At 38.0% G+C, this 21,031-nt stretch overlaps 1 protein-coding gene across 1 annotated transcript in view; it reads left to right on the top strand.

Annotated features, from left to right (window-relative positions):
• LAMA2 (laminin subunit alpha 2) overlaps window positions 1–13,947 on the top strand; it is a 613,890-nt gene extending 599,943 nt beyond the window's left edge. The window contains 3 exon segments of the mRNA XM_032650802.1: window positions 1,636–1,766; window positions 10,509–10,731; window positions 12,253–13,947. Coding sequence (XP_032506693.1) covers window positions 1,636–1,766; window positions 10,509–10,731; window positions 12,253–12,410 — 512 coding nt within the window. The 3' untranslated portion in view covers window positions 12,411–13,947.
• Window positions 13,948–21,031: the final 7,084 nt, after the last annotated feature.

Here is a 21,031-nt window from a genome sequence, read left to right as displayed (position 1 = left end):
TAAAAAATAACTAGAAACTGTAGAAGACACACAAGCAAGGTTCTGTGGATATTTTAAGGAAACATTAATTTGGGGAAATCAGGAAAGGTTTTATGGAGGAATTGACATTTGAGGTAGGTTTAAAAGATGAGTTGAACACACATGCAAAGGTTGGAGACGGAAGAGCAGGGCCCTCCAACAGGGGATACATGGGAAATTTCCCCTGGGCAGAAGCAGAAAACAGAGAAACACAGGATATGTTAAATATTGAAATGTTGGAGGTTATGTTGAACCCCAAATTCCATGTTCTGTGAAAGCCCAAAGCTTTTCTCAAGTTTTCTGCTAATTCAGATAGCTGGCATTAGCTTCGTCAAATTGATGGCAAGCTTCAGCTTCAACTTCTGCAGTTAACAGATTAACTTACCATCCTGCCTGGGCTCTTTTGGTTCGAGATCAAACTGAATCAGAAAATTAGCCACTTCCCCAGTTTCCATAACTCCTGCCATCACCTCAACACACAGTGTAATACAATCTATGTAAGACTTGGGTGGTCAGAGGAGGTTACATTACTGGAAAATATACGACTTCAATTTAAACCTTTGACACCTTTGTCCTTAAAAGCTTTCCAGCTACCCAGTTTCTGGGGGTTTAATAGCTTCTTCATTCCCCCTATCCTCTGCTGAATGGCTTCATGTTATTTCTCTCTTTTCCTTATCCTCCTTTCAGGAACAGAAACAAAATCATTGTTTTATTTTGCAGAAAATTCCAGCTTCTTCTACCCTTTATTCTTAAAATCTGCCCTAAGCCCGTCTTTGTCCATTCAAACTCATCAAGGTTCTCAGTAGAAGAAAAAAGTCTTTCACATAACAGCTGCCTCCCTTCATTGGAGACAGTTGTGGTTACACATAGCATTTATTTCTTGCTTAATAAATAGGAGACCTGGAAAAAATTTCCATGAGTTTTCCTCTAATAGTTCATGCAGGTCTAGTCTAGCCTGATCTTAGTGGATCACTATGTTTCTAAGAAGCATGTCTTAAATACCTGCTAAAAGATTAAGTAAACCAATGAATCAAATATGGAAAATTATAAAGACTTAACTTAATGAACTAGAAAAGTCTATTTATGTCCCAGAATCTTATCCTTCAAAATTGTATTTGTAATTCCTTTCTTTATAAATAAAATGTCTGGGGATATTTGAGCCCTTTCAGATCATCGTGGTACCATGTAGAGTGCCCCAGTGAAATTTTACTGAATAATCATTGAAGTGCTTGACTTCATCCAGCAACAAGACTTCTGACAATCACACCTGGCTGCGAGATTCTTTGAGTCAATCTTAGTCTGTGTTCATTCATTCATTCAACAAATATATATTCAACCTCCACCATTTGTCAGATACTTTGGTGAGCACAGAAATAAAATGGTGAGCAATATAGGCAAAGTCCTTGCCTTCACAGAATTTATATTCTAGGAAGGAAGGCAGCCAAGAAAATAAGCAATAACTATAAATGGTGGAGGTGTAGGCCATACGAAAGTCTGGAACTTATAGTTGTCTAACACATGAATTGAAAGCTAATAAAACCATGGCATTGTACAAATTTGAATTAACAGTTCCTAAACTCGAATCCACAATTTTTCAAAAATGTTTTCATTTTACAGTTGACGGGTTCAAAGTAGGATTGGACCTTCTTGTAGAATTTGAATTCCGCACAACTAGAACCACTGGAGTTCTTCTGGGAATCAGCAGCCAGAAAATGGATGGAATGGGTATTGAAATGATTGCTGAAAAGGTAAGCGTCAGCAGTCTAAGCATTTCTGCGTCTCTTCACAATATTGTCGTTTACACGTAGAAAGCTCTGTTTTCTTTTTAACATCTTTATTGGAGTATAATTGCTTTACAATGGTGTGTTAGTTTCTGCTTTATAACAAAGTGAATCAGCTATATGTATACATATACCCTCATATCTCCTCCCTCTTCCGTCTCCCTCCCTCCCACTCTCCCTATCCCACCCCTCTAGGTGGTCACAAAGCACCGAGCTGATCTCCCTGTGCTATGCGGCTGCTTCCCACTAACTATCTATCTGTTTTACATTTGGTAGTGTGTATATGTCCATGCTGCTCTCTCACTTCGTCCCAGCTTACCCTTCCCCCTCCCCGTGTCCTCAAGTCCATTCTCTACGTCTGCTCTATTTTGAAGCCCCGCTCTTGTCTTTGTTGGGAGAAAGCTAGATTGGATCTTTTCATCCTTCTGGATTATCTCAATTCTTGTGTGTTTTCAACACACTTATTTTGTAGACCAGTGTAAACTTTAAATGTGCTAATTCTACGGTAAGCCAACTATGCTAATAATGGCCGAAGTGGTTCTGGATCTCAAGCTAGTTACTGTGTGGTTAAGAGTAAAGTTATTCTCCTCTTTATGAATACATGCTCTATGAAGCTATCAATTCCAGTGGGGAAAAAAAGGGCTTAGATTGTCTAAAATCAGTCTTTGCCTCTTATAACAGGGTAGGCACCTCTCAGAAATGAAGATGTCTAGCTGACATATTGATTGCTCAGTTTATTTAAAAGCATCCACATACTGTTGCACAATAGAACATATTTATAATAAAGTTATATTAGTAGAATATAAAGTATTGTACCGGTTTGCTCACAATGGATAATCTAATTCTGCCTTTTCTGTCCCTACCTGCAGTGAGATAACCAGTTTTCATGTACTTTGTACTATAGGGCACAGGTAAAAAGAAGACGGCAAAGCAATTTCACAAGTTTCCTATTTGCCTTTGCAACAGGAATCATACTTCAGCTCACATTTCCAATCCTAGGGTGCCGTTGCCTCCCAAGAAGAAAAACCACACACTGACCTAAAATACGCTTTCCTTATCCTCCTACCTCCTTCCTCTCAGTCTTCAAACCATCCTCAAAGGCAGTAAAGCAAAAAGATCCAGGAGCACAGAGACAAAAAGGGGGAATAAGCAACACTTAATAGTTTTGACAGGAAAAAAAAAAAGTCTGGAGCTGCCGAAGAGGCAAGAGACTTTTTCTTCCCTCTTCGTTTCCTGGTGGGCGAGGAGAGGGGATTAAGAGCGCTGCTTAAAGGAGCTCCAGAGACGGGCGCGAGCCGCGGCTAACAGCGCGGACCCCAGAGACGGGCATGAGACGCTAAGGCTGCTGCTGCCACCACCCCAAGAAGCCTACATGAGAGCACAGGTCACTATCCACACCCTCCTTCCGGGGAGGCTGTGAAGCCCGCCACTGCCAGGGTCCCGGGATCCAGGGACAACTTCCCCGGGAGAATGCACGGCGCGCCTCAGGCTGGTGCAATGTCACGCCGGACTCTGCCGCCGCAGGTTCGCCCCGCACTCCGCGCCCCTCCCTCCCCCCAGCCTGAGTGAGCCAGAGCCCCCGTATCAGCGGCTCCTTTAACCCCGTCCTGTCTGAGCGAAGAACACACGCCCTCAGGCGACCTACACGCAGAGGCGGGGCCACATCCAAAGCTGAGCCCCTGGGAGCTGTGAGAACAAAGGAGAGAAAGGGAAATCCCTCCCAGCAGCCTCAGGAGCAGCGGATTAAAGCTCCACAATCAACTTGATGTACCCTGCATCTGCGGAATACCTGAATAGACAACGAATCATCCCAAATTGAGGAGTTGGACTTTGAGAGCAAGATTTATTATTTTTTCCCCTTTTTCTCTTTTTGTGAGTGTGTATGTATATGCTTCTGTGTGAGATTTTGTCTATAGAGCTTTGCTTTCACCATTTGTCCTAGAGTTCTGTCCGTCCGTGTTTTTTGTTTTTTTTTACATTTTTAAAAAAATTTTTTTCTTAATAACTATTTTTTTATTTTAATAACTTTATTTGATTTTACCTTTATTTTATTTTCTTTTATCCTCTTTCTTTCTACTTTTTCTCCCTTTTATTCTAAGCTGTGTGGATGCAAGGCTCTTGGTGCTGCAGCCAGGAGTCAGTGCTGTGCCTCTGAAGTGGGAGAACCAACATCAGGACACTGGTCCACAAGAGACCTCCCAGCTCCACATAATATCAAACGGCAAAAATCTCCCAGATATCTCCATCTCAACACCAACACCCAGCTTCACTCAACGACCAGCAAGCTACAGTGCTGGACACCCTATGCCAAACAACTAGCAAGACAGGAACACAACCCCACCCATTAGCAGAGAGGCTGCCGAAAATCATAATAAGTCCACAGACATCCCAAAACACACCACCAGACGTGGACGTACCCACCAGAAAGACAAGCTCCAGCCTCATCCACCAGAACACAGGCACTAGTCCCCTCCACCAGGAAGCCTACACAACCTACTGAACCAACTTTAGCCACTGGGGAGAGACACCGAAAACAATGGGAACTACGAACCTGCAGCCTATGAAAAGGAGACCCCAAACACAGTAAGATAAGCAAAATGAGAAGACAGAAAACCACACAGCAGATGAAGACACAAGGTAAAAACCCACCAGACCTAACAAATGAAGAGGAAATAGGCAGTGTATCTGAAAAAGAATTCAGAATAATGATAGTAAAGATGATCCAAAATCTTGGAAATAGAATAGAGAAAATGAAAGAAACATTCACCAGGGACCTAGAAGAACTAAAGATGAAACAAGCAATGATGAACAACACAATAAATGAAATTAAAAATACTCTAGAAGGGGTCAATAGCAGAATAACTGAGGCAGAAGAACGGGTAAGTTACCTGGAAGATAAAGTAGTGGAAATAACTACTGCAGAGCAGAATAAAGAAAAAAGAATAAAAAGAACAGAGAACAGTCTCAGAGACCTCTGGGACAACATTAAATGCACCAACATTCGAATTATAGGGGTTCCAAAAGAAGACAAAAAGAAAGGGACTGAGAAAATATTGGAAGAGATTATAGTTGAAAACTTCCCTAATATGGGAAAGGAAATAGTTAATCAACTCCAGGAAGCACAGAGAGTCCCATACAGGATAAATCCAAGGAGAAACACGTCAAGACACATATTAATCAAACTGTCAAAAATTAAATACAAAGAAAACATATTAAAAGCAGCAAGGGAAAAGCAACAAATAACACACAAGGGAATCCCCATAAGGTTAATAGCTGATCTTCCAGCAGAAACTCTGCAAGCCAGAAGGGACTGGCAGGACATATTTAAAGTGATGAAGGAGGAAAACCTACAACCAAGATTACTCTACCCAGCAAGGATCTCATTCAGATTTGATGGAGAAATTAAAACCTTTACAGACAAGCAAAAGCTGAGAGAGTTCAGCACCACCAAACCAGCTCTACAACAAATGCTAAAGGAACTTCTCTAGGCAAGAAACACAAGAGAAGGAAAAGACCTATAATAACAAAGCCAAAACAATTAAGAAAATGGGAATGGGAACATACATTTCGATAATTACCTTAAATGTAAATGGATTAAATGCTCACACCAAAAGACACAGGCTGGCTGAATGGATACAGAAACAAGACCCATATGTATGCTGTCTACAAGAGACCCACTTCAGACCTAGGGACACATACAGACTGAAAGTGAGGGGATGGAAAAAGATATTCCATGCAAATGGAAACCAAAAGAAAGCTGGAGTAGCAATTCTCATATCAGACAAAATAGACTTTAAAATAAAGACTATTAGAAGAGACAAAGAAGGACAATACATAATGATCAAGGGATCGATCCAAGAAGAAGATATAACAGTTGTAAATATTTATGCACCCAACATAGGAGCACCTCAATACATAAGGCAAATACTAACAGCCATAAAAGGGGAAACTGACAGTAACACTTTCATAGTAGGGGACTTTAACACCCCACTTTCACCAAGGGACAGATCATCCAAAATGAAAATAAATAAGGAAACACAAGCTTTAAATGATACATTAAACAAGATGGACTTAATTGATATTTATAGGACATTCCATCCAAAAACAACAGAATACACATTTTTCTCAAGTGCTCATGGAACATTCTCCAGGATAGACCATATCTTGGGTTACAAATCAAGCCTTGGTAAATTTAAGAAAATTGAAATTGTATCAAGTATCTTTTCCGACCACAATGCTATGAGACTAGATATCAATTACAGGAAATGATCTGTAAAGAATACAAACACATGGAGGCTAAACAATACACTACTTAATAACGAAGTGATCACTGAAGACATCAAAGAGGAAATCAAAAAATACCGAGAAACAAATGACAATGGAGACACGACGACCCAAAACCTATGGGATGCAGCAAAAGCAGTTCTAAGAGGGAAGTTTATAGCAATACAATCCTACCTTAAGAAACAGGAAACATCTCAAATAAACAACCTAACCTTGCACCTAAAGCAATTAGAGAAAGAAGAACAAAAAAACCCCAAAGTTAGCAAAAGGAAAGAAATCCTAAAGATCAGTTCAGAAAGAAAGGAAAAAGAAATGAAGGAAACGGTAGCAAAGATCAATAAAACTAAAAGCTGGTTCTTTGAGAAGATAAACAAAATTGATAAACCATTAGCCAGACTCATCAAGAAAAAAAGGGAGAAGACTCAAATCAATAGAATTAGAAATGAAAAAGGAGAAGGAACAACTGACACTGCAGAAATACAAATCATCCTAAGAGACTACTACAAGCAATTCTATGCCGATCAAATGGACAACCTGGAAGAAATGGACAAATTCTTAGAAATGCACAACCTGCCAAGACTGAATCAGGAAGAAATAGAAAATATGAACAGACCAATCACAAGCACTGAAATGAAAACTATGATTAAAAATCTTCCAACAAACAAAAGCCCAGGATCAGATGGCTTCACAGGCAAATTCTATCAAACATTTAGAGAAGAGCTAACACCTATCCTTCTCAAACTCTTCCAAAATATAGTAGAGGGAGGAACACTCCCAAACTCATTCCATGAGGCCACCATCACCCTGATACCAAACCCAGACAAGGATGTCACAAAAAAGAAAACTACAGGCCAATATCACTGATGAACACAGATGCAAAACTCCTCAACAAAATACTAGCAAACAGAATCCAACAACACATTAAAAGGATCATACACCATGATCAAGTGGGGTTTATTCCAGGAATGCAAGGATTCTTCAATACATGCGAATCAATCAACGTGATACACCATATTAAGAAACTGAAGGAGAAAAACCATATGGTCATCTCTTTTGACAAAATTCAACACCCATTTATGATAAAAACCCTGCAGAAAGTAGGCATAGAGGGAACTTTCCTCAACATAATAAAGGCCATATATGACAAACCCACAGCCAACATCGTCCTCAGTGGTGAAAAACTGAAAGCATTTCCACTAAGATCAGGAACAAGACAAGGTTGGCCACTCTCACCACTCTTATTCAACATAGTTTTGGAAGTTTTAGCCACAGCAATCAGAGAAGAAAAGGAAATAAAAGGAATCCAAATCGGAAAAGAAGAAGTAAAGCTGTCACTGTTTGCAGATGACATGATACTATACATAGAGAATCCTAAAGATGCTACCAGAAAATTACTAGAGCTAATCAATGAATTTGGTAAAGTAGCAGGATACAGAATTAATGCACAGAAATCTCTGGCATTCCTATACACTAAGGATGAAAAATCTGAAAGTGAAATCAAGAAAACACTCCCATTTACCATTGCAACGAAAAGAATAAAATATCTAGGAATAAACCTACCTAAGGAGACAAAAGACCTGTATGCAGAAAATTATAAGACACTGATGAAAGAAATTAAAGATGATACAAATAGATGGAGAGATATACCATGTCCTTCGATTGGAAGAATCAACATTGTGAAAATGACTCTACTACCTGAAGCAATCTACAGATTCAATGCAATCCCTATCTAACTACCACTGGCATTTTTCACAGAACTAGAACGAAAAATTTCACAATTTGTATGGAAACACAAAAGACCCCGAATAGCCAAAGCAATCTTGAGAACGAAAAACGGAGCTGGAGGAATCAGGCTCCCTGATTTCAGACTATACTACAAAGCTACAGTAATCAAGACAGTATGGTACTGGCACAAAAGCAGAAATATAGATCAATGGAACAGGATAGAAAGCCCAGAGATAAACCCACACAAATATGGTCACCTTATCTTTGATAAAGGAGGCAGGAATGTACAGTGGAGAAAGGACAGCCTCTTCAATAAGTGGTGCTGGGAAAACTGGACAGGTACATGTAAAAGTATGAGATTAGATCACTCCCTAACACCATACACAAAAATAAGCTCAAAATGGATTAAAGACCTAAATGTAAGGCCAGAAACTATCAAACTCTTAGAGGAAAACATAGGCAGAACGCTCTATGACATAAATCACAGCAAGATCCTTTTTGACCCACCTCCTAGAGAAATGGAAATAAAAACAAAAATAAACAAATGGGACCTAATGAAACTTCAAAGCTTTTGCACAGCAAAGGAAACCATAAACAAGACCAAAAGACAACCCTTAGAATGGGAGAAAATATTTGCAAATGAAGCAACTGACAAAGGATTAATCTCCAAAGTTTACAAGCAGTTCATGCAACTCAATAAGAAAAAAAAAAACAACCCAATCCAAAAATGGGCAGAAGACCTAAATAGACATTTCTCCAAAGAAGATATACAGACTGCCAACAAACACATGAAAGAATGCTCAACATCATTAATCATTAGAGAAATGCAAATCAAAACTACAATGAGATATCATCTCACACCAGTCAGAATGGCCATCATCAAAAAATCTACAAACAATAAATGCTGAAGAGGATGTGGAGGAAAGGGAACACTCTTGCACTGCTGGTGGGAATGTGAATTGGTACAGCCACTATGGAGAACAGTATGGAGGTTCCTTAAAAAACTACAAATAGAACTACCATATGACCCAGCAATCCCACTACCGGGCATATACCCTGAGAAAACCATAATTTAAAAAGAGTCATGTACCAAAATATTCATTGCAGCTCTATTTACAATAGCCAGGAGATGGAAACAACCTAAGTGTCCATCATCGGATGAATGGATAAAGAAGATGTGGCACATATATACAATGGAATATTACTCAGCCATAAAAAGAAACGAAATTGAGCTATTTATAATGAGGTCGATGGACCTAGAGTCTGTCATACCAATACCGTATGCTAACACATATATATGGAATTTAAGGGAAAAAATGTCATTAAAACCCTAGGGGTAAGACAGGAATAAAGACACAGACCTACTATAGAATGGACTTGAGGATATGGGGAGGGGGAAGGGTAAGCTGTGACAAAGTGAGAGAGTGGCATGGACATATATACACTACCAAACGTAAGGTAGATAGCTAGTGGGAAGCAGCGGCACAGCACAGGAGATCAGCTCGGTGCTTTGTGACCACCTAGAGGGGTGCGATAGGGAGGGTGGGAGGGAGGGAGATGCAAGAGGGAAGAGATGTGGGAACATATGTATATGTATAACTGATTCACTTTGTTATAAAGCAGAAACTAACACACCATTGTAAAGCAATTATACTCCAATAAAGATGTAAAAAATAATAATAATAATAGTTTTGCCAGATTTTCAACACACAGTTTCAATGCATCTTGTCAGTGTTGCTCTTCACCTGATTATAACCACAGTTCCCTGCAACTTGTCAGGGTGTCGAGTTCCATCACAATGCATATGGATTTCTCACCAAGCTCTTTTTATATGCCAAATTCCCTTGTTACAAATTTCACCGAATATAGCAAAATCTTAACTAATATTTACATCACTGTATAGTTTACAAACTTTTCACCTATTTACTTGCACTTTTAATCTTCTTTTTAAAACCCCTATTTCTTTTCTTTTACCTTGTCAAATGTTTTGCCAAACTGACTGTTTTTAATGTTTCAATATGTTTCTTTTCTTCATCAGCTTCAAAAGAATTCTGCAATCTCAAGTTTCAGGGCCCATTCTGTGTTACTAAAAACAGATTTTTCTCATTTAGACAAGAACTCCTAGTCTAAGTTCTTCATTGTTAAGAATTGAACTGGCCTTCTGGCTCAAAGTCTTTGGTAACTGTGACATGAAACTTGCCCCCAAATGTAATTTATGTAACTCTCAATCCTATATATAAAATAGATTCCGTGAAGGAAAATATATACAATTAAAACATCAAAATCTTAAAAAAAAAATCATCCTTTCAAATGAATTTGTAAACCAGATTCCTAAGAACTCCCACACTCTAAAAAGATCTGTGGTAGAATTTTTCCCAGTGTATACTACATCCTTTTTTTGTCACCTGGCCTCAAATTGTATTTCACATTTTCTGAAAGCAGAGTTATTTATTACCAGCCTCGTACGTCTTGCCTATTGCTCCCAACGATGTCCGAAAGTAAAGGGCATAATTTCTGACTCCTGGTCATTAAATCTGCATTTTAATTTCTGTCAAGTTTTTTTTTAATTTAATATGCGTAAGTTATTCATTTAAAACTATTTCAGCTAATGACTTTTCTAGAGATAATTTTTACTCTGTGAACCACCATGACACCCTTCCAATGAAACCATCTGTGGCTGTTCAATTTCCTGCTTTCTAGCTTATGTTTCATGTGGACAATGGCGCCGGCCGATTCACTGCTGTCTATGATGCTGGGATCCCAGGGCATTTGTGTGACGGACAGTGGCATAAAGTCACGGCCAACAAGGTCAAGCACCGAATCGAGCTGACAGTAGATGGGAACCAGGTGGAAGCCCAGAGCCCAAATCGAGCATCTACATCCGCTGATACAAATGACCCCGTGTTTGTCGGAGGGTTCCCAGGTGAGTGTTGCCTACCCCAGCAAGAATATCTTTGCTCTGTTTTGTTAGTAGTTTTGAACACATTTATATTCTATAAATACGTTTAAGAATGTGTGCTTAAGTATACTTGCTTCCTAGCTTTAGAATCTGCTCCAATAAATAATACATTATCTGACATTTCTAGTGTGTAAAATGAGCATTTTACTTATATAAACCACATGGGACTGAACTTTTCATGATTGCCTCCAAAATTTCATTCGTGGGAGATGGAGGCTAGAGGAAATGCATTTGGCTTATAAAGATATGAGGCATTTAACAGCAATCAGGGCCAGAATCGGTGTTCTTTCTCATTTTTTAAAAATTAATATACCAGAGGAATCATTAAATGTTATGGAACTTATTTCCTCAAGTTCTGGAAATCATTGGGTTAAACATAGCTAATTTCCCCCTTAGGCTATTATAGAGTTTATATTACAAAGAAACCCAAGCACTAAATCTGCATTCAAAAATACCTCTCCAGCACATTAAATATAGCATGTGAACCACAGAGAGTTACCCAAAGTGCCTATAAACAAGAGTGCCCAACTTGATAAGAAGTAAGCCAAGAGCCTCTTAAATACTGTAGTAATACAGACTGCTGGAATGGTCTTTCAGTATTTTGGCCAGAGAAACCTTTGTCCCCATTTATATAGAGCTCCTCTCCTTAACAAAACAAGCAAAGTGTATATTAAGCAGCAGTTGATGATGGAAAAGATATAGAAGTCATGGGGACCAATTCTGAGTTCCTCTTTCCAAAACTGCTCCTGGGTTTTGGAAAATATCTCCTTCTGGGAATTCCCTGGCAGTCCAGTGGTTAGGACTCTGTGCTTCCACTGTAGAGGGCATGGATTCGATCCCTGGTGGCTCAGAGAACTTAGAATCCTGCATGCCTCATGGCGCAGACAAAAAAAAAATTCGGGGACAAAAAGAAAAAGAAAATATCTCCTGCTTCAATCAGGACAAACCCCAAGGTATTATGAAGGAGGTAATATACTTCTCCATTTACAGTCTACAAAATGGGATCTTAGCACCTAGTAGGCCTGCTAAAAGAAGGGACTCTCTCCTTAAGAAGAGGAAGATTTTGTGTGAGTTCACAACAAACTTAACCATTTGGGATTTATCTTTACAATGGAAGAAAGTAATAAAGTCACCATTAAAAGTCCATGTCCTAATTCAGTACTTAAAGTATTTGATCAGTTACTTTGGTTCATTAAATAAAATTTAATAATTTTAATTCACAACTGTAAACTTGTCCCTTCCAAACCAAATTCTTCGATGTCTTCAAATGTGTAATTATAGATGTCTCCATATTTCATAATACATAACTATAAAAAAGTTGATGTTTCTCTACCAGTTTAACTGTTAGTAAAGCTAAGAACAAAATCACTAACTTTACGTAAAATAGCATTCCAATTGCATCTTAAGCCAACAGCTGACCTTGAAGCATGCTCTTAACATAGTAGCTGAATTTCAAAACTGAGCCCTCCTTGCTTGGTTTTTCAGAGGGCCTCAACCAGTTGGGCCTGACAACCAACATTCGTTTCCGAGGCTGCATCCGATCCCTAAGGCTCACCAAAGGCACGGGAAAGCCATTGGAGGTGAATTTTGTCAAGGCCCTGGAACTAAGGGGTGTTCAACCTGTATCATGCCCAGCCAACTAATAAAAATAAGTTCAACTCCAAGAAGGGTCCTCCAAAACAACCGTATCAAGTAAAACAAATGTATTTTACTTATGTATGTTATTAAAACTAATTTGTGCATGCGTATTAAATTCCTTCTGTATTCTGAGGGTGCTAATTCAGATCCCAGACTGAATTTTAATTCAAGTTCTTTCTCAAGTCCATAAATATTAAACCATTTACTGCATTCTAAATAATTGCTTGTTTTGCGTGATTTTAAGGATAAAAGGCAACTGATCATAAATTGTTGAATTTGCAACGTGCCCTGGAGTCATCTCAAGAAGAGCTCAGATGTAATTTGTGAAGGCAACACTTTTTTTACTAACTCCTATTAATACGTCTGTTATCCTTTTTCCATGTACGTCAGCTTTGGCTTTCTGTCGGGCCACTGAAAACACAGTGGGTTTCGGGTGTGTGATGGGAGGAAATGAGCTCCCTTTCCCCGTGTTTGCGAAAAGCATTAGCAAGTCATTTCCCTGATCCAGATTCATTATTGGAGGATTTAACTAGCTACATGAATGGATACCTTTTTAGGCTTAAGGTGGCGAGTATAGATCAGATTCAGGCCAGAGAGCTTAATTACTTGGTTTGTTTGTTTGATGATGATTTATAGGCTTTGGGGAGACACCAGAACCAAGCTCCAGAATGACAGTTTAGCACACATTTGATACTACAGTACTGAGGCTCTGGACTCTTTAAGTTTCCAGTGACTATCACAATTTACAGAGGAAAATCACAGACGAATAATGCTGAAACGCAGTTTTTACCTATGAGGAAACAACAAAGCTGAAACTTAAAAGGCATACACCATTGGGTCTTTTTGAGTTGCAATTTAACCTAACAAATTAATTTCCTAAAAAACTGGTGTTTTCTCCTTCTTTTACCCACTATTTCAATCATCTTCAAAGGGATCTGTGAGAAGACAGGCCTAGATTTTATTCATCAACTTAAAGAAACGTTTCATTTGCCACCTTCAGTAGAAATAGTTGTAGTCTAATAATGCTGAACATTTAAAGGAATAGATTTTCCTCACAGTGGTAATTTTAGCAAAAGAAGAATAATCATCTCTGACAGTGTTGTCCACAGGGGAAAAGGAGGTGCTGTTTCTAATCAAGGAGATGGCTAACACACTCTTAGCATTTCATCACTGGCCAGTTGCTTGACCCGATTTGTCCACACAACTTCATTCTAGAGCAAGCAGTCCTCAGCCCTGGCTCCATTTTGTAATTACCAGGCAAGCTTTCAAAGAACTGGTGCCTGGTCCAGCGATTCTGATAGCCTAAGCATGAAGATTTTGAAAAAGCTTCCCAGGCAATTCTGAAGTGCCATCAGGATTGAGACCCACTGTTCTAAAGAGAAAAGTTATCCACTGTGGCAACGAAGAATTACGGAGTCATTTGAAAAATCTGCTGTTAACTTTGTCTTGGCCATTTTCACACACAGAAAAAAATAATGTAATATTGTATCTAGTTAATGCCTTTTGACCAACCTCTAAGTAATAAAGTCCTTTGAAAACCAATGTGTTTTGAAAGTGAAGGTATTACTTCTGCACTGGACACTGACATGACTTTTGGGCTTATTCTGGATAATGAATAGATAAGCAGGAATAAAGATGCTAGGCTACTAAACTAAAAGCTAATGCCATTCTTTCCTGAATCTTGAAACAAAAGATACATAAATTTGAAAGCAAAGGTACTTAATCAGCACTCCTATCAGAGTCAAGCCCTGCCGGCGTCAACTTGTACATCAGTGCCTTAGAAAGGCGTAGTTGGAAGGATTCTTTGAGATCAATAAATATAGTGATTCTTAAGTCTAGCTAGACATTAAAATTGCCTTGGGTACTTAAAAAGAAAAAAGAAAAAAATCTTACATCTGAGTATCACCTAGACCTTAAAATATAATCTCTGGGTAAGGCCCTAGCATTGGTATTTTCGAAACATTTCCACTTTATTCTAATGTGATTCTAAGGCACCCAGGGAGATTTAATGGTGTGCTCAAAATCCCACATTAGTTAAGTTTACCAAAGTAGTCCCAAGAAATGGATCTGGACCCAAGCAGCTTTCACTAAATCAGGTAATTGGCTAAAGTTGTCCATACAAAATCCACATTCGAAAGTGGCTCATGAATTTGTATGGACAAAGCTTGTCCAAATTCTAAGATGAGAAATAAAGAAATGTTATGAAAAGGAAAAGTTTCTCTAACATATTTTAAACTAATTTTATACCTCAAAAAAAAACAATTTTTATTTCAAAACTAGGTAAAATGCTTTTTTCACCCAACTTTATCCCCTGTATAATGTCTTCACCTCCTGCCACCTACAGCAATCATAAAGAAAGCAGAATACTTTTCATTTGATTTTTTCTGAACACCCATTCCTACCAGGTTGTCGGCCTTCTTTAAAAAGGTGCTTTGCACTCTAGAAGAAAAACATTTGTGAGGGGAGTTTTATTGAAGTTGCCATGGTGAACACTGCTGACAAAGGAAAGTAAGGAACAGAGCAGATTTCAGCCCCAAATCGCCAGAACACTGGCAGACACTTAAAGCTTCAGTGGTTTTAAAAATCATAACTATTTTCTCCTTCTTTGATTTAGCCTATTGTCTCCAACTACAGAACTCTTCTAGATTTTCTGCTTAACAACAGAGAAAAAGACTACTTTGACAAATTTTTAAATCCCTTGATTTTATGTGAGTTATTTAGTGAATTATTTTGTATATAAAATTGGTAACTACAATTAACGTGAAAACAAAACACAATACTCAGTCTTCATAAGTACAGAAGAAGGTAGTCTTCTTTTCCACTACCATTTGCAAAGAATGTGACTTGTTACTGATGCAACTTTTTTATCTCTGTTTTTCAATCTTTTCATCTGTGTTGAGTCAAGAGAGAAATACAAACAAATATACTGTACTCATTTGCTGGACCTGAGATTAGTAGGTACCGCAAACCAAAGGGCACATGAAGGTAAGGGATGCCCCAGGCTGGGCCCTGAATGCCATTATTTTGGAATCTTGACACGCAAGCTGGTGACTCAGATCTCTCTTTTGCATTTGTGCCAGTTATCTAAGTTAACATGACATCTCTGCCCATTACTGAAGTGAAAGTGTGGCATGAATTATCTCCCTCCAAAATTCATGTGTTGAAGTTCTAACCCCCAGTACCTCAGAATGTGACTGTATTTCGAAATGGGTTCTTTCAAGAGGTAATTAAGGTAAGATGAAGTCAAATGGGTGGACCACAATCCAACATGACTGATGTCCTTATAAGGAGAGATCAGGACACAGGGCTAGAGAGAAGACCATGTGAAGACACAGAGAAAAGAGGGCCATCTATAAGCCAAGGAGAGAGGCCTCTAGGGAAAAAACAGCCCTGCTGACATCTTGAACTGAGACTTGTAGCCTCTAGGATTGTGAGAAAATTAATATCTGTTGTTTAAGCCAGCCAGTCTGTGGTACTTTGCTATGGTAGTCCCAGAAAGCTATCACAAAGCCTTTCTGCACAGATACACAAGTACATACCTAAAGCATCAGCACATTTCAGGTTCCCTGAAGAGTGACATGTACATCAGAGAAATCAATTGTTTTGAACAGTGACTATTATCACTTATGTAAGTGAATAGAAAAAAAAAATCGAGACTTAAAAAAATATAAAAGAATTTTCACAACATACTTAAATAGAGGAAGTTGGTTTATACATGCTTGGGGATATTAGGAATAGCTAGATAGCAATTATAAATCAAAGAAATAATGTTCTACTCAATAACACCACTTACTGGACTTTTCAGGAGAATAGGTTTTCTGGAGAGCCAGTTTGTATATTCAGGTTTAGAGAACTATTCATTTGCCCTTGAACAAATCAAAGCTCTGCTTTATTTGGGAAAGTTGCCTCCCTGGTGCTCAGCCCTTCTGCAGGGACATACCTAATGATATATGAGGTGGTGGCAGTGGAGGTGGTGAGAAGTAGATTCTGATATATTTTGAAGGTGGATTGGTATTTCCTGAAGGATTGCCTATAGAATGTGAGAAAATAAGGTACTGATAACTTCTGCTTATCTGAAAGGATAGAGTAGCCAATATTGGGGGATAGGGGATATAGGTGTAATAGCCTTTTTATAGAAAGGAAAGCCAGGAGTTTAGTTTTAGATGTGTTGAATTTAAGCTGTCCATTAGATATCTAAGAGCACTGTACTATAGGCAGTTGAATATACAAGTCTGGAGTTGAGGAAAGAGGTCTAAATATTTATACTTAGATATAACTATGGAAGTCACCCAAATGTTTATATAATTTATAACCACTAGACTGACTGAGATCACTAAGGGAGTGAATATAGACAGAGGATTATGGCCACTCCAACATTAAAAATATTGAGAGAATAGGTGTCAGAAAAATTATTCAGAACTTGAAAATAGGCAAAAGAAATTGCTAAGTGTTCTTTCAGTGCAGAAACAGGCTTGACTTTCTTTTGACTAGGCTATTTTACAACTCTATAGGGTCAAAGATTTCTTGCAGATTTTTGTCTAGTAGAGATGTAAATAGTTTGTTTTGTTTGGTGGCAGAGATAACCCCAAAGGTAACAATTTTGTATCTAACTGAAAAATCTTATCCTAATATTCCTTTGCTTATGTGGGTGTTTGTAGCTTCTCAAATGCTCTTTAGACCAGTTTTAACATCTTACTGGTTTCCTCATTAATTAATGAATTAAATAAAATCTTTGACATGGGTTCACATTATATTTGCCTGAGGGTCATGAATAGTTAACCTTTTGAAAACTATACTGTAGCAGGGGAGGAGGAACCAGCTTAATTTAAAAAATTCAGGTCACACAATTTGTTCGTTTATAATTGCATTTTCTTAATTCCCTAACCCTATGATTCCATTGCTACATTTCTTGTGAAATAACAAATGTTGGCAAGAATGTGGAGAAAAGGAAACCCTTGCACACTGTTGGTAGGAATGTAAATTGGTGTAGCCACTGTGGAAAACAGCATGGAATTTTCTCAAAAAACTAAAAATAGAACTACCGTATGACCCAGCAATTCCACTCCTGGGTATATATCCAAAAAAACCAAAAACACTAATTTGAAAAGATACATACACCCCAATGTTCATAGCAGCATTATATTCAACACAATAGCCAAGATATGGAAGCAACCTAAATGTCCATCAACAGATGAGTAGATAAAGATGTAGTATATATATATATATATATATATATATACAGGGGAATACTACTCAGCCACAAAAAAGAATGAAGTTTTGCCATTTGCAGCAACTTGGATGAACTTGGAGGCTATTATGCTAAGTGAAATAAGTCAGACAGGGAAAGACAGATACCGTATGATATAACTTATATGTGGAATCTAAAAAATACAACAACCTAGTGAACAAAAAAGAAACAAAAAAATAAGTATATAAGCAACAGCAAATTTGTTGATAAATTCCTTTTGTTTGGTCTCAATATACAGAATGCACACAAATACTTTGAAATTTTAGTAATGTGTTACAGCATCAAAAATGGGTCAAAACTATGATCTGATGTTTGCAATTCTTATATTTTTGTGTTTTAAAATCTCAATTGGTTAATTTTGATATTTTTAATTTTTTGTTTCTCAATGACAATCAAAAGAGGAGTTTTTACACTACTCCATGCAGGCACTTCTCAAAAATAACACATTGTTACTGTGAATAGTTTATTCCCAGTAAATAAAAAATAAACGATATAATTTAATAATTTATTTTCACTCATAAACTGGTTTCTAATATATTAGAGACAATTACAATGCATCATATAAACGTTTTTATCAGATGAATATAAATCATGCATCTGATGATGCAAATTTGCCAAAATTAACTTCATAATAGTCAAAACATCAAGGTACCCAGAATTGCTCTGTTGGGTAGTAAAACAGCTGTGTAACTGAATCATTATAACGTTTATCTGGTTTTCATTTACTGGCATGTACTGTCACTTGATGTGCTTCAGTGGGCTTTCAACTGTGTAGTTAAGGGAAACATTTCAATAATTATTTTATTTTGTATAATGCCCTTTTAAGTGGAAATAGAAATATTTGCTATTTTGCCTTTATGAGACAAAATTCCTTTGAGTACAATCATAAAAACCCTGTGGGGTAAAAAATCTCCCAGTGAGGAAGAACTGCTTTAGCAATAATTTTCAAGTTATATTGTTGAGACACATCAGTGGATCATGAGGTCAAATAACAGGATTATAAAGGAGCAACTTATATAATAAAGTTGAATGGAATAGAACAGAACAGAATAGACAACATCAAGTTGAATTGTACGGTTAAGTATTGTTTTGTAAAACTTGTTTTACATATGTATGTGTGAATATGTATATATGCTGGGTCATAATGTAAAGTAGATGTAAAATGTATTTATTTCTGTAGGTTACAAGTTTAAAAATTTGAAGTAGAGATGATCAGAAACAATAAAATAGGAGGATAAAATGGGAAGAGAAGAATGGGGATAAGGAAAGTTTTTTCAGGGAGATTAGAATAACAAATTTGTAAAAATTAGGTACTAATCCAAATTATATCGGTTTAAGCCAATATAATGTACACTATTAAACTGAATTCTTAAACTACATTAGAATATTTAAAAGTGTAGCTTAATAAATAGCTTCCCAGATGTGATTGCTCTGACTCTACCAGATACCAAGCGGTTCAGTTGTATCCAGAAGCTCATCTCTGAAAAGATGTGGTAACAAAAAGGAAGCGTCATGGGAGAACAAAGTGCTTGAAGGAATAATTGAACAGGAATATAACAGGAACCAAAGACATTAGGATCCAGCACATTAATATGAAGAGCTTTTTTTTTAATTACAACATTGCAAAGGGCTTCCCTGGTGGCGGAGTGGTTGAGAATCTGCCTGCCAATGCAGGGGATATGGATTCGAGCCCTGGTCTGGGAGGATCCCACATGCCGCGGAGCAACTGGGCCCGTGAGCCACAACTACTGAGCCTGCGCATCTGGAGCCTGTGCTCCGCAACAAGAGAGGCCTCGACAGAGAGAGGCTCGCGCACCACGATGAAGAGTGGGCCCTGCTTGCCACAACTAGAGAAAGCCCTCGCACAGAAACGAAGACCCAACACAGCCAAAAATAAATAAATTTATTTTTTAAAAAAAAAACACTGCAAAAATCCCATTTCCTTAGAAGACTCTGAAAAGTAGAAACCCTATTGAAATTTTTTAAAAGGCCAAATAATAAGTTGTTCAGACCAACCTTTCAATTAAGAATAAAATATTTCTTAGGATGCCTTTCTAAAAACCACACTGAGATACAAACTAATGAAAGTTACGCAACTGTGAGAACTCATACAAAATAAAATATTGGGGAAGATAATACGGTCTATTTTGTGTAGGTTTTTAAAATCCTTTTGAAGGTGAAAAAAAAAGGTACATTTACTGAATGTGCTGAGTTGTAGAAGACATCTGCCTCAAATCTATCCCTCTTACTTTTGAGGACCTACCCTTGCCACTATCCCTACTGAAGAATTAGGTGCTAGTTTTGGGTGATTCATCAGTGAATCGCATCCCATTCTCCTGCTTATGTTGACTGGGATGATAAGAAATCCAGTGAGAATCAATGAGTTTTCTGTTAGGCCCATTTGAAAATATACAACCTCTCTCTTGAGCCAAGGCATAGTGCGCACAAGGCTGTGGTAGCTGGGACTGTTGCATCCAATTTGCTAACATGAGAGGAGAGCCCAGATCTGCCAAGGGATCACAGGATGGAATCTGAGGATGGGACTGGTAATGCATAAAGGAGAGTGGAGAGACCATATCGTCAGTGAGTAAAACCTCATGTGAAGGTTGTCATAACTCTGGTCTTTTCAACTACATGTGGCACGACAGTTTTCTGTTGTTAAAGCCAATTATCAGAGTTTTCTCTCACTTGGAACAATCGGTTCTAACAGACACGTCATCTACGTGCTGGGCACAACACAATCTCCAAATTAGTCTTCTCAGCAGCCCTTCATGGCAGTGCTGTCATCATCCCCGTTTTAGATATGAAAAAGACAGAGGCTTAAAATAATTAAGTGACGTCCAAAGTCACCCAGCCAGGAAGTCCTGGAACCACTGATTTTATATTGAAAATATTCATATTAGGTTCAATACTTTCTGAAAGTAAAGTCGTAGATTATTATTTTCTTACGCTTACATTGCCTTTTAAAAAATAGAACTTGCCGAATTAAGTTGAAAAGTAGTTATCGTGAGCCTAGGGGTGTTCTCATTGAGAAGAGAGAGAAAAGCTATCATTCCAGATCTTTCTTTCCACAAACATTTTTAACTCCTAAAATATACAGGCACTGTTGAGATGAGAAGCATATATCTTATCCAAGTTTCTTTAGCGTGTAAGTAAATCCATTAAACCAGCCAAAGCAACACAAGGGTGTGTATTGTCACAATATCAGGGGTTTTCATGGAAACCAAGGAAGCAACAGAAGCCTGACCCCTCATAAGGACGTGCGGTCAAGGACTGAAAAACCCTCAGGTTCCCCAGCAGCTATTCTGCCTCCATCTCTGCTTCCCACTGGGTCGCTGCTTCACTCTTCCCCCTTTCCAGATGGGATACCCTGCTACG

The sequence above is a fragment of the Phocoena sinus genome, chromosome 12 (assembly GCF_008692025.1).
Source record: "Phocoena sinus isolate mPhoSin1 chromosome 12, mPhoSin1.pri, whole genome shotgun sequence".
NCBI classification, from domain to species: Eukaryota; Metazoa; Chordata; class Mammalia; order Artiodactyla; family Phocoenidae; genus Phocoena; species Phocoena sinus.
The sequence above is the reverse complement of the archived record's forward strand: the minus strand, read 5'-3'. Positions and strand labels throughout refer to the sequence as shown.